Source organism: Eleutherodactylus coqui, chromosome 7, assembly GCF_035609145.1.
Source record: "Eleutherodactylus coqui strain aEleCoq1 chromosome 7, aEleCoq1.hap1, whole genome shotgun sequence".
Taxonomy (NCBI): domain Eukaryota; kingdom Metazoa; phylum Chordata; class Amphibia; order Anura; family Eleutherodactylidae; genus Eleutherodactylus; species Eleutherodactylus coqui.
Genome location: NC_089843.1, coordinates 30117216 through 30134857, shown reverse-complemented (window position 1 = coordinate 30134857; position 17642 = coordinate 30117216). Strand labels below are relative to the sequence as shown.

The 17642-nt window shown below is 44.2% G+C and overlaps 1 protein-coding gene across 1 annotated transcript in view; it reads right to left on the bottom strand.

Moving 5' to 3' along the window:
- The window catches only part of LOC136573467 (vomeronasal type-2 receptor 26-like), a 67136-nt gene extending 54615 nt beyond the window's left edge, over positions 1-12521 (bottom strand). The window contains exon 1 of the mRNA XM_066574758.1: positions 12483-12521. Coding sequence (XP_066430855.1) covers positions 12483-12521 — 39 coding nt within the window. The remainder of the gene's footprint in view (positions 1-12482) is intronic.
- Between the last annotated feature and the right edge of the window lie 5121 nt (positions 12522-17642).

Sequence of the window (17642 nt, the reverse complement as noted above, 5' to 3'; positions counted from 1 at the left end):
TCTTACGTCTGGATGCACAATGGGGCCCAAAATGAAAGGAGCAACCGGTGGCTTTCGGAACAGAAATTTTGCTTGAAGGAGATTTAGGCCCTATTGCACACTTGTAGAGCGATTGAGTGACTAAAACGATGGAGAATGCCCACAAGTGACCCCATTTTGAAAAGTAGACCCCTTAACGAATTTATCTAGGGGTAGGATGACTTTTTTGACTTCACAGTTTTTGAATGAATCTAAGCCAAGCCGAAGGAAAAAAAATACGATTTTCATTTTTTTGGTAATTCTGTCATTTTAAAAGCGTTTTTTTTGTACAGCACATATATGAATAAAGACTTGCACCCCAAAATGGATACCCCTGTTTCTCCCGTGCTCAGAAACATACCCATTGTGGCCCTAATCGTATGTCTGGATGCACAATGGGGCCCAAAATGAAAGGAGCAACCGGTGGCTTTCGGAACAGAAATTTTGCTTGAAGGAGATTTAGTCCCCATTGCCCACTTGTAGAGCCATTGAGTGACCAAAACGATGGAGAATCCCCACAAGTGACCCCATTTTGAAAAGTAGACCCCCTAACGAATTTATCTAGGGGTACGATGACTTTTTTGACTTCACAGTTTTTGAATGAATCTAAGCCAAGCAGGAGGAAAAAATTATGATTTTCATTTTTTTGGCAATTGTGTCAAATTAAAAATTGTTTTTTTTGGACAGTGTACAAAGGAATGAAGACGTTTCACCCCAAAATGGATACCCCCGTTTGTCCCGTGTTCAGAAACATACCTATTGTGGCCCTAATCTACTTAAAGGAAACATAGCTAGGCCTATAATGGAAGGAGCACCCATTGGATTTCAGGGTACAACGGAATAAATTCCAGTCCCCATTGCCCACTTGTAGAGCCATTGAGCGGCCAAAACGATAGAGAACCCCCACAAATGACCCCATTATGAAAACTAGACCCCTTAACAAATTCATCTAGGGGTGTACTGCGTATTTTGACCCCAAAGTATTTGAATGAATCTAAGCAAAGCAAAAGGAAAAAATTATGATTTTCATTTGTTTGGCAATTTTGTCAATTTAAAAACTATTTTTTTTGTACAGTGTACATAGGAATGAAGACGTTCACCCCAAAATGGATACCCTCATTTGTCCTGTGTTCAGAAACATACCCATTGTGGCCCTAATCTACTTACAGGACACATGGCTAGGCCCATAATGGAGGGAATGCCCGCTGGATTTCAGGGCAGAACTGAATAAATTCCAGGCCCCATTGCCCACTTATACAGAAAAAAAATTGACTTCCTAAAAAATAATCCCTCCCCCCGCCATCCCCATTTTTTTGGCATTTCCTAAATATTAGATAAAGGTAATAATATAAACTGCGTTTTATGTCCGAAGACAGGGGTAATTATGGAGGCTGCTTGGGATGGGCACATGGGGCAAGAAAACCGGGTATCCCCCCCTCCTCATGTATTTTGGGGGGTATTTCGTAACCTCAGCGGCGGGTATGGGGTGTAAAAAGTGGCGCTCTGTGATTCTTTGTAATTTTGCTGCGGTGCGGCGGTCTCACAGAGAAGGCGCTCAACAAGCTGCTCCTGGAACTGCAAGAAGGCGAATTTAGTGTCCTCAGTCTGCAGTCATTTTACTGAGTATAGGGGCAGTACTGGTGAGGCAGGGACAGTGGTACAGGGAAAGAGGTATACTGGCTATATAGGCAGTGGGCTTTTTCAAAAAAATTGGAAAAAAAAATCTTTGGGCTGCCTGTGACCATCTTCAGTTTACTGCATGTCTGCTGGGGGTAGTAGTCGCTCACTTATTACCCAGCTAGGTGTTACTGCAGCCTTGCGCATAATTTTTTCTGGCTGCACTGTGCTTTCAATAACCACAGTCATCCTCCAACAGGGAAATCCATATACAGGCTATATAGGCAGTGTGCTTTTTCCCAAAAATTGGAAAAAAATACAATATTTGGGCTGCCTGTGACCGTCTTCAGTTTACTGCATGTCTGCTGGGGGTCCTAGTAGTCGCTTATTATTACCCAGCTAAGCGTTACAGCAGGCTTGCGCATAATTGTTTCCTGGCTCTGCTGTGTCCGTTACATGATCGCTGTCATCCTGCCAGAGGGAAACAGTATACATATATACGCTGCATACGGTATCTGTCTGGTTTCTCACCTCACCATTTAAAAAAATTGAAGCAAAATACTTAAGGCCTACCACTGGCCTTTGGCCACTTGACTGGTTCTGCGCTGTGAATTCCAGTAGCTCAGTCATACGCACCTGTACAGAGAATACTGTTGCCATTTTTTTTCAAAGAACAATTAATGACAATTAATAACAATAAAACAAAACCCAAAAATCAGTGATGGAATTTCAGTTTTTTTTTCCTCTTTTTCTAATTCCCCTCTGCAAAAAATTAATACATGTTTTATCAAAAATGCTATGTACCCCAAAGTGGTGCCATTAAAAATACAACTTGCCCAACGAAAAAAATGAGCACTCACTGGCTAGTTACATGAAAGAATAAAAAAGTTATGCATCTATTAACATGACAATGAAAAGCTAAGAAAATATATTGGTCATTAAGGTGCAAAAGAGGCCAGTCAGTAAGGGGTTAATAAACAAAAATTTTACAAATACACAATATGTTTGAGAGATCTCAAAGTTTCCCTTTTCTCAAGCCCATATAACATAACACAGTGTGTGTACACATATATGTTAACTAGCTGATATACCGGGCTTTACCCGAGTTAATTTGGTACTGGTGTTTATCTGCTGTTCACACAGAAAATCTTATGAAGTCGTGGTTACTTTAGAAATACCGGGAAAAAATATGTTCACCATTTTGCATGGTTCTTTGCGTTACCTAGGAAACACCATGTGGAGGTAACCATTCAACGTTTCCTTTAACTAAAATGACATCAGGAAGTGAGAGAATTAGATTACATACGTAAAATTTGGACGCTAATTGTTTTGCGCTTAGAATTGAATAATCGAGTTGGGACCCATTAACTTTTCCAATTTATGACATAATCAATGCCCGTGCCAAATTTTACGTTTGTATCACACCAAGAAGTGAGAGAATTAGATTTTGTACGTAAAATGTGGATGCTAATTCTTTTGCGCTTAGAATTGAACAATCGAGTTGGGAGCCATTAACTTTTCCTATTTATGACATAATCAATGCTCGTGGTAAATTTCAACTTTCTATTACACCAGAAAGTGAGAGAATTAGATTCCGTACGTAAAATTTGGATGCTAATTGTTTTGCGCTTAGAATTGAATAATTGAGTTGGGACCCATTAACATTTCCTATTTATGACATAATCAATGCCCGTGCAAAATTTGAAATTTCTATGACATTGGGACGTTGGAGAATTAGATTCCGTACGTAAAATTTGAATGCTAGTTCTTTTGCGCTAGAATTGAATAATCGAGTTGGGACCCATTAGCGTTTCCTGTTTATGACATAATCAATGCTCGTGCCAAATTTTAAGTTTCTATGACATTGGGAAGTGAGAGATTTAGATTATGTACGTAAAATTTGGACGCTAGTTCTTTTGCACTGGAATTGAATAATCGAGTTGGGACCCAATTACTTTTCCTATTTTGGACATAATCTATGCTTGTGCCAAAATTCATGTTTCTACGGCATTGGGAAGTTGGAGAATTAGTGGCGAGTCAGTCAGTCAGTCAGGTCAGTGAGTCATTGAGGGCTTTCGTCTTTATATATATAGATATGGTTCTGCCCCTACCGTTTTACAGGCTGGGTTCATATGTGTGTCCAATGGAATCTGAGATCTACGGCCGCTATGAACTGGCATATAGTTCAGCTAGAATTTACACCAGCTTCTTGCTTCATGTAATAAATATGACATTGTCCAGCACTAACCCTGCCCACTTTTGGAAAAAATATACCTTAAAAGTAAATCATAATTTTCAGTATCAAATTGCAACTTTTTGACATAACAATTTTAGGCCTTATTTACACAAGCATATACATACATATGTATTCATTCACATTGGTGATTTTTTAGCTACGTAAAAAAATTGTGCTGGGAAGAATAGAACATTGGTGACTGATAGCGGCACCCGATTATATACGATGTGTGAAAAGATAGGTGTTCCCCTAGGTTTTGATGAGATATGCTGGAAGATCTCATAGGCTTCTATGGGAGCTAAAAAAAAGGGAGGAGGAGGGAGTTTAACAGCGTCCAACGCTGGGAAAACATTATAGCTGCCTCAGTTTAACCATTACATGTTATTCTGAGGATTTCTGCCCACCGAGGAATTTCCAGGCGCAGCATATATTTTTACAGATACACCAGAGCCGCCTGTGTGAATGGACAGCTTTTTCCTTTTCACATATTTTTTGGCCGCGATGCAGCCAGCGTAAATATACATGTGGTTGTGTGAAAGAAGCCTTAGAGCAATCCAGATGATAAATGGGTCCCAATGTCTAGAGTATATAATACCTGAGGATATCCATATAGGCCAAGGACTTGTGCTGCTGCAATAGTGGTAGATGAGTGGTGATCTCCGATAACACCGGCCAGCTGGCCACGGCCTATATACGAGTAATTAGGTATCATCTTATCACGGCCAGACAGAAGATGTAAAACATGGCGTATTGCCAATTGTCCATCCAAGCATGTGTCATAAAGATGGTATCCCAGTGTAATATTGGGTAAGATGTCAGGATTCTGGTTAATATTATAAATGGCAAAGAGAAAAATCAGAGGTTGTATGATTCCCTCCAACCGGATACTGTAAATAGATAAATGTACAGATGAGTAAGTCTGGTATTATGCACAATCATATATATATATATATATATATATATATATATATATATATATATATATATATTAGCAGAGTAATAAGTGACATCATAGAGTGAATCATGTGACCTACTGGAGTGAAGATCACTTAGGCCCCAGCACATGTAATGATGAACATATCAAGTACCAGCAGTCAGATCACACATCATGGGACCAGACGCTTAAAGCAGATGTAACCTACTTACTGTGAATTATTTGCCTATTGATAGTTATAAGCTGAACATATTGTCTGTAGCTGCACAGAGAAATCAGATCAGTCATTGCACAAGGTGCCGCCATTTTGATGCTTTGCTTTCAACCCTTCTTTTGGATGGAGCACAGCTGGGATGCTCAGAGTATGCTCCGTGTTTTGTGGAGTGTGCTACAGTGATGTTGAGCAGCCAAAGCATGTGCCTCAGAGATCCTGGCAATGGTGAACACAAAGAAAGTATTTCCTGCAATCCAGGCAAATGCTTTCCATTGAGTTTTCACAGTGCACACTTCACATCTGCTTCCCAGAGGGGGTATCAATCCTCTTCCATAAGTTTGTCAACTTCATATGCAAGGCCCAATATAAGGTTGAGGAGGGAAGGGTACTTTTTTCTTTAAGGGACACTCAACAACATGAAAATGACCATTGCAAACCTTTATGTCCCAAATATAGACAAGGTTCCCTGGATACTTAAACAATTGGAGGTTCTGAAACATTTTGCTGTAGAACAGATTATTCTAGGGGGTGATCTAAATGTTGCTCTTTATCCTCTGCTCGATTCTTCAGTGGGTCGCACCCAGATCTCTCAAATCAGGCTGAGTAAACTCAATCGTTCCCTACAGGAGTTGGGGGTCATTGACGCCTGGCGCTCTCTACATCCTGCATCTAAGGATTTTCCATCTTTTCCCAAGTCCATTCCTCTTTTCAGAGTTTAGACTACATATTTATTTCCTCTAGCCTCCTCACTCAGCTTAAAAGAGCCTGGATAGATCCGGTGACCGTCTCTGACCATGCCCCAGTTCACGTACACCTCCATCCCCTCAAAGCATCCCCAAAAGAATGGAGATGAAAACTTAATGCGTCCCTTTTAGACTCTAAAGAAGAGCGAGATTCTCTGTCCAAATCCATTGAGGAATACTTTCAGCTTTATTCCAGAGGAGACACTGATATTTCGATTGTAGGGGAGGCCCATAAAACCTTTGTTAGAGGGTTGTTGATTGCTCTTGGCTCTAGTGCCAAAAAACGCTTACAAAAAGAGATCAACGAGAAACTCTGTCAGATGGCCAAACTAGAGCAAGCGGTTAAGCTCTCTCAAATAAAATCGAACATGGATAAGCTGACAGAAATGAGGAAAGACCTACCTTGAATCTAGCTTTAATAAGAAGCATTTACATTTGAAACACATAGTTTATGCACAGGGCAACAAAGGGAGCAAATACATGTCCTCACTTATCAAAAAAGCAGGGGCTAAGAACACTATTAACTCTATAAAAACCTATTCTGGCGTAAAGGTCACCACTTCCAAAGATAAGGCCTATGAGTTTCAACAACTCTACTCTAATTTATATAATCTCAACAGCCAATCATTGCCTGGAGACACTGCAAAAATTAACCATCAGATAGATTCCTTTTTGCATCAGATTATACTGCCCAAATTGGGTGACAATGAAGCGTCCTCCTTAATGTCACCAGTCTCACAGAGTGACGTCGAGAAGCTGTTAGCCTACTGCCCCCCTAACAGAAGTCCTGGCCCAGATGGCCTGTCTCTACCTTATTACAAATCATTCAATTAAATTTTGGCCCCTAAATTAACAGAATTATTTAACGCTCTTCTTTTGGGTGCTTCCTTGCCCAAACAGGCGCAGGAAGCTTACATTACCCTCATCCATAAAGAAAATAAAGACCCTGAACTTTGTGGCAGCTATAGGCCTATTTCCCTAATTAATTTTGATACTAAACTTTGGGCAAAACTTCTGGCCAAGAGACTTGAGGACTTTATTCCATCACTGATCAATGGAGAACAGGCCAGTTTTGTCTCGGGTAGGGAGGGGAGAGATAATTGTCACAGATTACTTCATGCCGCGTGCTATGCTCAACATAATAATATTCCACTAGCCCTTGTTGGAACAGATGCCGAAAAGGTGTTTGACAGGGTCGACTCGTGCTATATGGAAAAAGTATTACCACACTACAATTTTCCTGTCAGTTTTGTCTCTGCCATTTTCTCTCTATATGCAAATACTTATGCCAGATTAAAAATAAACAATATTTTATCCCCACCATTCAATACTAGAAACGGCACCCGCCAAAGCTGCCCTCTCTTCCCATCTCTCTTTAACTAGACAAAGGAGTCCCTTCTCTTAAAGGTCAGATAGGACCCAGCTATCAAAGGAGTAGATCTCTCTAATGACTCGTTGTCCACAGCAGCTTTTGCTGTCAACATTGTGTTCCTAATAACAGACCCTAAGAGGGGGTTGCCCAGACTCACTGAGTTGTTGGAGAGCTTCAGATTTTCTAATTTTAAAAACAATTACTTAAAGGGGTTGTCCCGAAACGGGTTTTTTTTTTTTTCAACCCCCCCCCCCCCGTTCGGCGCGAGACAACCCCGATGCAGGGGTTAAAAAAGAACACCGGAGAGCGCTTACCTGAATCCCCGCGCTCCGGTGACTTCATACTTACCTGCGGAAGATGGCCGCCGGGATCCTCTCCCTCCGTGGACCGCAGCTCTTCTGTGCGGTCCATTGCCGATTCCAGCCTCCTGATTGGCTGGAATCGGCACGTGACGGGGCGGAGCTACGCGGAGCTACACGGAGCCCCATTGAAGAAAGCAGAAGACCCGGACTGCGCAAGCGCGGCTAATTTGGCCATCAGACGGCGAAAATTAGTCGGCTCCATGGAAACGAGGACGCTAGCAACGGAGCAGGTAAGTAAAAAACTTTTTATAACTTCTGTATGGCTCATAATTAATGCACAATGTACATTACAAAGTGCATTAATATGGCCATACAGAAGTGTATAGACCCACTTGTTGCCGCTGGACAACCCCTTTAAAGTCCACAGTTCTAAACATCTCCATCCATATTAAGAGATGCAGCGCCCTTAAAGCTATCTCTCCCTTTGTGGGGTCAGAGACTTCACTGGACTATTTAAGAGTTAAGCTTACTAAGAGAGTGGAGGATCTTTATGCAGCTATTTTTGCACCCTTGCTTGGTCAAGTTAGAAATCTGCTGAGGGCATATGACATGCCGGTTATCTCAAGGTTTGGCAGGAAAAATATTTCGAAAACAAAATATTCTTCCGATTGTAATTTACAAGATCTGGTTGCACCCTAATAAACTGCGGCTGGCTTTCTTTAAGGAACTTCGCTCTGCTTTTACGGCCTTCGTATGAAGGCAGAGGAGACCGAGATTGCCTTATAGCCTGATGAGAGAATTAGAAGGGGGCATTGATCTCCCTAATGTCTCTGATTTCTATCGAGCCTCCCAATTGGGCTACTGGATGGACTTAATCCATCCAATTAAGGATAAATTACTTGTCTCTCTGATTGTGGGGTATAGTGGTTACACCCTTACCTATGATCTTTGGCTTCCCAATAGGTCCCAATATGGGTCTAAAGGTTTCAATCTCCTCCTGAGAGGACCCTGTGAGGTGTGGGATGGTTTGAGGGGAGTTTTGGCTCCTCTGCCCTCGTCGTTGTTACCATTATGTAGCTCATATAAGAAGCTCGGATCTTCTCCTGAACCGGGATCCGCATCGGTTTGGAGGAAATTTCAGAAATCTTAGTCTGAGTAACTTGCAAGAGTTAGTGCACTTGTCTCCACCGGAGATACTGAACTCAATGCTTCCCGCCTAGGACCCTCCTTTCTACATGGTGCTCTTGTGTATAGGGTGTTCAGGGATTTTCTTGGGACATATAAATCAACTAGACCACAGAAGCAGTTTGAAAAATTATTGAGGGAAATTAACCCTAATAGTAGAAAGATATCCTCTCTACGTAAGCAATTTATCTCCTGATGAGACCATTTAAACCCGCTTTTATTACCTCCTGGGAGAAGGAATTGGGTATCTCTCTATCACAGAGTGACACAAAATTAATTGTATGTACGTCCTCTGGCCTCTCCCCGTGCATTCTATTGCAGGAGTCCCATTACAAACTCCTAGTTAAATGGTACAAAACACCACAATGGCTTTTTGCATACAAACTAGCCCCTCATGGGAGATGTTGGAGATGAGATGGAGAAGAGGGCTCCTATCTTCATATATGGTGGAAATGCTTTTTTTGGGGCGCCCTTCTGGAGGGGTGTGGAGGATGTGCTGAGGAAGACCTCGCCAAATCTCTCTCTTTCACCCAAGATGATTTTTCTCTGGAAACCGCCGGCGGTCTTTCATCCGCTTAAAAATAAGCTGATCGCCTTCCTTCTGGATGCTGCTAAAACGGTAATCCCTTTTGCTATGGCAACAGAGCACTCCACCTTCTCTGTCTCAGTGGAAGGAAAAAGTTAATATGCTCTACAATCTGGAAGAGTTTCTAGCTGGAGTAAAAATTCTCACTCTAAATTTCTACGGACCTGGTGTCCCTGGTTGAGTTTGAGGCTTCTGGATGTTTTCATGTGGTGAGATGTAATTGCTATTTTTTTAAGGAGGTACCTACGGGTTGCCCTGTCCCTCACCACCCCTATGCCGTTTCCCTCTTCCCCCCCCCCCCCCCCCATCATATTTCTTCCCTCCCTTTTGTTTAGAGTATTTTATTGAGGCTTCTTTGTGTCTTCAGCAATGTTTCCAGCAATTAAATCGTATTCTTTTTTTTTTCTCTCAGACTCATTGGCTAATTAGATGTGGACCCATTCTTTCCTTTTCCACATCAATGTGACATGAAGATGATGTTGATGTTTATCTGCAAATCTTTTGAATAGATTATTGTCTACTCAGCCAATGTTATGTTAAAAAGAAAAAAAAGGCTAACTATGTAGCTGTTAAGATTCCTTACATGCATTAATGCCTAATAATAAGCCACACTTTGTTGCAAAGGTTTCTGTGTTAAGGGAGGCACAAGTCTTAGTTAATATGTTTTTTTGTTTGTTTTTTGGGGGGTTATCTCATGGTTTGGCAGGAAAAATATTTTGAAAACAAAATATTCTTCCGATTGTAACTTACAAGATCTGGTTGCACCCTATTAATCTGCGGCTGGCTTTCTTTAAGGACCTTCGCTCTGCTTTTACGGGCTTCGTATGAAGGCAGAGGAGACCGAGATTGCCTTATGAAAAATGATTGAGGGAAATTAACCCTAATAGTAGAAAGATATCCTCTCTATGTAAGCAATTTATCTCCTGATGATACCATTTAAACCTGCTTTTATTACCTCCTGGAAGAAGGAATTGGGTATCTCTCTATCACAGAGTGGCACAAAATTAATTGTATGTACGTCCTCTGGCCTCTCCCCGTGCATTCTATCGCAGGAGTCCAATTACAAACTCCTAGTTAAATGGTACAAAACACCACAATGGCTTTTTGCATACAAACTAGCCCCTCATGGGAGATGTTGGAGATGAGATGGAGAAGAGGGCTCCTATCTTCATATATGGTGGAAATGCCTTTTTTTTTGGCGCCCTTCTGGAGGGGTGTGGAGGATGTGCTGAGGAAGATCTCCAACAGCAGCAGGCCGCTGGGAGGCAGAGCAAAGGATCCGGAAAGCCACAGGAGTGAAGCTGAGTCAGAGAGGGAAGCTCCACCAACCACCCCCCCCCCCTCGCAGGCAGGGGACGCGTGAGTAGTTCGGGCAGCAGCCCAAGCATCCCACATAGCGCACTCTCTCCCCTAGCCCCAGCCCACATGGAGGGGGAGAACCAAAACCTCAAAACATGGTCTCAGGCCCTGCAGACTCCTGAATCCCACACAACAAGCACCACTCCAAAAAAAGGGGTGCGAACCCCTCCAGCAGCAGAGGGAGAGGGGTGTGGAAAAGCCGCATCATGGCAATACCCACACGGTCAGAGCTGGACAGTCTTTTTCAGAGGCTGGAAGCCTACAATAAACAAGTCATGGAACAAATGCATGCAGATATGCAGCACCTGGGCCATAGAATCATGTAGGTTGAGGAAACACAAGAAAGCATGGTGGCCATTTTAGAAACACATAGACAAGCTATACAGGCACAAGCCGATCAGATAACAAGCATTATCATGCATATTGACGACCTGGAAAACAGGAACCGCAGGAATAATTTAAGAATACGCAGCCTGCCAGAAAAAATAGAAGGGCAACATCTAGATGCTTGGGCGCAATCATTTTTCCAGCAGTTAATAGACTACCCAGCAGAGCGCCATATCGATATCGACTGCATTCATAGAGCCCTGGGCCCCAAGCCAACGGACCCCAATAGGCCGAGAGACATTATTTGTAGGATCCACTTTTTCAAAATAAAGGATATTATTCTCCGTAAAGCCAGAAAAAAAGGGACTTAAACTACAAAGGCAAACCGATCATGCTTCTGCAGGATCTGGCTAGACATACCCTACGTTTAAGGGGGGCCTTAAGACCGATTCTAACAGCCCTGAAAAACCAAGGAATCCCATATAGATGGGGGTTCCCCTTTTCTCTAACGGCCAGGAAAGATGGGAAGACGGCCACGTTCCGCTCCCTAGGGGATTTACCAAATATCTTAGGCACATTGAACCTGCCAATGATAGTGTTACCAGAGTGGCCTGAAACACCGACAGTAGTAGCGCCCACCGCCCAGGAACAGTGGCAAACCATCCCAACAAGATCACGTCGAGAAAGGCGAACACCAGCAAATGACACCACCTGACTTAAGATCCTCAGACCCTATTGAAACAACCCCCACCACGGGAGTCACAAGAAGTAGTTGCTTCCTAGTTTATTAACTTTCCACACATGCTACGGTTCAGTATTTACAGTAGCAAAGTTCTTCTCCCCTTTGTTTTATTTTGTGCCACCCTTTAAGTAGTGGCTCAGGGAGAGGAGACACAATGGGGCCGGTGGTGGGGAAAAAGGAGGAACCAGCAATGGACAGGGAATATCGCGGGGCTCGCCCCCCTCCCCCTCCCCCCCATCTGTCAGGATAACGACACGACAGCCTAAGTACCACCGAACCTTTGCAATCCAAGCCCGTGGAGCAAGAAACTGTTCAGTTATCGTTAAAATGTTGTTGTAGATAGAGATGACGTTAACATTAACATAGGTGCCTCAAGAGTTAGCAAAGAAGGCCCAGAGCAGAGGCCTATTGCATATTAAAAACTATTACGCCTGGGGTGGGATGTGGGAGAGTGCAGCTCACACAGCCATCCCTTCATGCCTCACATCCTAGGTGACCAAATGCACTCAGTGCACATACTGGCAAATGTTAGGCCAGTAGCTCACCTACTCTATACGTGCAGCGGTCTAATGCTGCACAGGGGCCGCCTCACGGCCCCCCTCTTTTCCCCACACCCCCATCTTTTATTTTCCCTTCTTTCTGCCATATCTCCCTACCCTTCCTCCAAACACCCATCTAATTCTTCAGACCGACTTGCAAGAAATGCCACCCATCCCGAACCTAGATGACAGACCTAATATTCTGCTCGTGTAACACAAGGGGCCTGAATAAACCGGCCAAGAGAGGGCAAATCCTTGACCACTTGCATAAGGAAAAAACAATGATAGTTCTCCTACAGGAAACTCACTTTCAGGATACGAAAATCCCCAAATGCAAGCACCGACATTATACCACATGGTTTCACAGCCCACACCCAACTAAAAAAGCGGGTGGCACCTCAATCGCTATCCATAAAAGTCTATCTCACAAACTTTTATCCTCAAAGGGGGACAAAACTGGGAGATTTGTATTCATAAAGATACTGGTTCATAATGAAGTCTTAACGGTGGCAAATGCTTACTTTCCTAACCAGGGTCAGCAGCAGTTCGGCATCCGGATGTTGGGGGCATTGGCGGACTTCGCAGACAGATCCAGTACCATCCTGGGAGGCGATTTGAACCTCAGCATGGACCCAGTACGAGATTCATCCGGGAGTAAGTCGGGGACTTCCCCAACATCCACACACAAACTCAGAACAAAGCTAGCAAACCTCAGACTGATAGATATGTGGAGGACACTACATCCAGGGGAGAAAGACTATAGCTACCACTCAGGTGCACACAATAGCTATCACAGATTAGATTATCTGTACATTTCGCATGGGTTACTAGATAGATCCCCCTCCTCAACAATGGGTTCGTTCATATGGTCGGACCATGCTCCAGTCTGGGGTTCCCTGGGGATAGGCAGGAGGGACAGTGCGCCATTCAGTTGGCATCTGAACGACAACCTACTGGATGACGCAGCCTGTAAACAGGAGGTACAGCAAACATTAGACGAATTTAGAACTAATCACGAAACAGATCCCACTCCAACCCCTATTAAATGGGAGGCCCTCAAGTGCGTCTTACGGGGAATATTCATAGCACATGGAGCGAGACTTAAGAAAATTAGAACGGCCAAGCTCAAGGAATTAATGGCGGACCTCAATAAATTAGAGACCACCAACAAGTCACTGCCGATAGATAACATCGCCTCAGAAATATCCTCTAAGCGGATGGAAATACTCCGCATATTAGACCAAGCATCTCTCTGTCAGCGAGACAAATCAAAAGGGTGGTTCTACGAATTTGGGAATAAGTGCGGAAAGGGATTAGCAAAAGCCCTGAACCCTAGGACACAGCAGTCGTACATATTCAAAATTGATAAACCAGGAGAGGGGTTGGCTCACCATAATACCGGCATACTAGAAAGTTTCCAAACGTTCTATCAGGATCTATATAGCCTGGAGGAGAAACAGGGAGAACAGGGGCAGGAACGGATAACCGAGAGGAACACATACATAGCAAAACATACTGCCAATCAGATTCAGGATCCCGACAAACAGGCCCTTGAAGGCGACTTTACACCACAGGAATTGAAGGAGGCAGTAAGATCACTAAAGATAGGTAAGAGTCCAGGCCCAGATGGCTTCACACCCCGCTTCTTTAAAGTATTTTACCACCAACTTGCTCCCATGATGTTAGAAGCCTTTAATGCCATCTCCAGGGACCGCCCCTTCCTGAAACAGGCCCTACAGGCAGTAATCACGGTCTTGCCCAAGCCCGGGAAAGACCCTGCCCAATGCGGAAGTTATAGGCCAATTTTGTTGTTGAACATCGACACAAAATTATTTTCTAAGATGCTCGTGGGCCGCCTCCGGCCCAATATCCCCAGCCTGATACATGGGGACTAGGTGGGATTTGTCCCTGGCAGGGAAGCCGCAGATAACACAATTAGAATCCTATCACTTCTGTCCAGGGCTAGGAACACAGGAGAACCATTATGCCTCTTAACGGTCGACGCAGAGAAAGCGTTTGACAGGGTAGGGTGGGGGTTTCTGGAGGCGGCCCTCGAGCAAATCGGGTTAGGCCCACGGTTCTTAGGATGGGTAATGGCACTATATGCTTGTCCCTCGGCCCGGATTAGAGTAAATGGAAGGCTATCACAACAACTACAGATCAAAAACGGCACGCGTCAGGGGTGTCCACTGTCCCCTTATCTATACATCATTGTTATGGAGACCCTGGCAAGCGCCCTGCGGGCAAACGAGAACATTAAGGGAGTACAGCTGAATAATGATGAGCAGAAAGCGGCTTTATATGCCGATGATCTGTTAATCTACATAACCAACCCTAGAATTGCCCTCCCAAACATATTAAAGGAATTTCAACTATTCGGCCGACTTTCAAATTTTAAGGTGAATCTGAGCAAGTCCGAGATCCTTAATATAAACATCCCAGAAGACGAAATAGAGGCAATAAGGTCCGCTTTCCCATTTACATGGAATAAAGACAGCATCAAGTATCTGGGAATTACAATTACACCCGATATAGCTGACCTGTTTCCGAAAAATTATAAGCCATTACTAACTAAAGTAGAGGAGGACTTGGACAAATGGCGGACGGTACCCCTCTCCTGGTTCAGCAAAATAAGCACAATAAAAATGAACATACTACCCAGAATATTATATACCCTCCAAACCGTCCCGATTCAGCTACCGGGAGCATATCTATACCGAATTAGGAAGGTGATGATGTGGTTTATATGGGGGGGCAGACAACCTGAACACAATTGGAGGGCACTCACTGGCCCGCGTGAGCGCGGAGGGATGGGAATTCCAAACATAGCACTATACTACAGGGCCACCTTATCTCGATGCATCCTAGAACTAACAAACAAGAACCCTCAAAAGCGTTGGGTGAGAATGGAGCAGGATGTGGTGCCATATAAAGGACAGGGCCTGATATGGATACCGGGATATAAGGGTTTGAGAAATCTGGGACTGTCGCCCTTCGTGGAAAATATCATGATGACCTGGATAGGCCCAGCCACAGAAATAAAACTAATAACGAGACCGGGCCCTTTGACACCCCTGGTAGGTAACACAGATATCTCACTATTATTCAAAGGCTCATCTCTTACAAAGATAATGACCGACATAAGAGCCAACAGAGATTCCCAGGGTGGGGGACATGCTGGGAACGGGGGGACTTAATCCCCTGAAGGAGGTAATTGGAGATCGGGGACCCCCGGCTGGAGCATGGTACCAGTACCTCCAATTAAGCCATTATATAAGATCCCTAGGGAGGCCCGAAGAGCTAAATATGCCCTTGACACCATTTGAGAAGCAGTTTATCCATAATCGGAAAAAAAAAAAAATCTCAGAACTATATAAATTCCTGTTAGAAGAGGACACATGGGATAAAGGAAAGGACTTAGAGAGGGCATGGGAGAGAGAGCTGGGAGTCACATACACAGAGGAGTCATGGAAGAAGGCCTACATACTGACTTTCAAAATAAACATCTCGAGTAAATTACAAGAGCTTAATTACAGGGTCATTACGAGATGGTACAGGACCCCGGAGAGACTGGCCAGATTTTGCCCCCAATGTCCGGATGTCTGCTGGAGATGCCTATCTGAGAAAGGTACCTTTACTCACATATGGTGGACATGCACGTTGATAGGTCCTTTGTGGCGAGAGGTGGGGGCTCTCCACGCGTGGGTCAGTGGCAACCAAACACACCTAACCCCGGAACTAGCACTACTATCCATGTTTCCCGGGTCACTTGCACAGGCCAAAAGCTCACTATTGAGATTCTTCATATTAGCAGCGCGACAGGTGATTCCTAGAAAATGGAAATCCACAGATTCGCCCTCTCGAACAATGTGGCTAGAAGCATTAGATAACATCAGGCATCTAGAGGAGCTATATGCTAGAGACGAAATGAAATATAACAAATTTCTGGCTGTCTGGTACACCTGGAACCAACTCCGAGACTCACAGGAGGTGGCCGCATGGGTGGCAAATGGAACTACTCCACTTCCCCGACCATGTCCACAACTGGTTGCCGCGGGCCCTCAGGATTGAGAGAGCTTCCACCTAAGGGTGACTACCCACTAGCGTTTTTTTTCACTGCGAAATTCGCAGCGTTTTTTTTTCTGCAGGGGTCTATGGGACTTGTAATGTTAAAATCGCAATCGCACAAAATCGCGATTTACCGCAAAATCACGATTTTAGCTTTACAACTCCCATAGCCCAAAGAGCCCTGCAGAAAAAAAAATGCTGCGAATTTTACAGTAAAACAAACGCTAGTGGGTAGTCACCCTTAACCATTTAAAACTAATAGAAGCGGAACAGGTCGGTCTCCCCTCCCCCCCCCCTCCCTCGTCCTAATCTTCTCTCATCTTCATCTTATTCCCCCTCTTTTTTTTTTTCTTTTTCCCTCTTCTTTTCTTGAAACCGTAGGTTATGCAGAAATGCTTTCGGTATCTGTTTTATAGGTTAATAGTTTTGGAAGATTGTAACATGTAATTAATAGAAATGAGCGAGCGTACTCATCTGAGCTTGATACTCGTTCGAGTATTAGAGTGTTCGAGATGCTCGTTACTCGAGACAAGCACCATGCGGTGCTCGACTCCATTACATTTCCTTCCCTGAGAAATTTGCACGCTTTTCTGGCCAATAGAAACACAGGGAAGGCATTACAACTTCCTCCTGTGACATTCCAGCCCTATCCCACTACCCTGCAGTGAGTGGCTGGGGAGATCATATGACACCCGAGTATTTAAATCTGCCCCGCCCGTGGCTCGCCACAGATGCACGCTGAGAGATATCAGGGAAAGTGCTGTCTTGCTGTAGCTGCTATAGGGAGAGTGTTAGGTGTTATATTTGTCTTCAAGAACCCCAACGGTCCTTCTTAGGGCCGCATCTGACCATGTGCAATACTGTTGAGGCTGCTTTTAGCAGTGTTGCACAATTTTTTTTTTTTGTATATCGGGCGTGCAGACCATAGTGTCCTCAGTCTGCAGTCATTTTACAGAGTATAGGGGCAGAACTGGTGGGGCAGGGAAAGAGGTATACTGGCTATATAGGCAGTGGGCTTTTTCCCAAAAAGTGGAAAAAAACCCCTATATTTGGCCTGCCTGTGACTGTCTTCAGCTTACTGCGTGTCTGCTGGGGGGAGTAGTCGGTGATTAATACCCAGCATTGCGCATAATTGTTTCCTGGCTCTGCTGTGCGTTCCGTAAGCGAAGTCAGCCTCCAACCACAGGCCAATAAGCGGCACATTTAATTACAGCGTTCTGCTTCTGCTCTACTTGTAATACACCATGCTGAGGGGTAGGGGTAGGCCTAGAGGATGTGGACGGGGGCGAGGACACGTAGGCTCAAGTCAGGGTGTGGGCACAGGCCGAGCTCCTGGTCCAGGTATATCGCAGCCGACTGCTGCGGGATTAGGAGAGAGGCACGTTTCTGGGGTCCCCAGA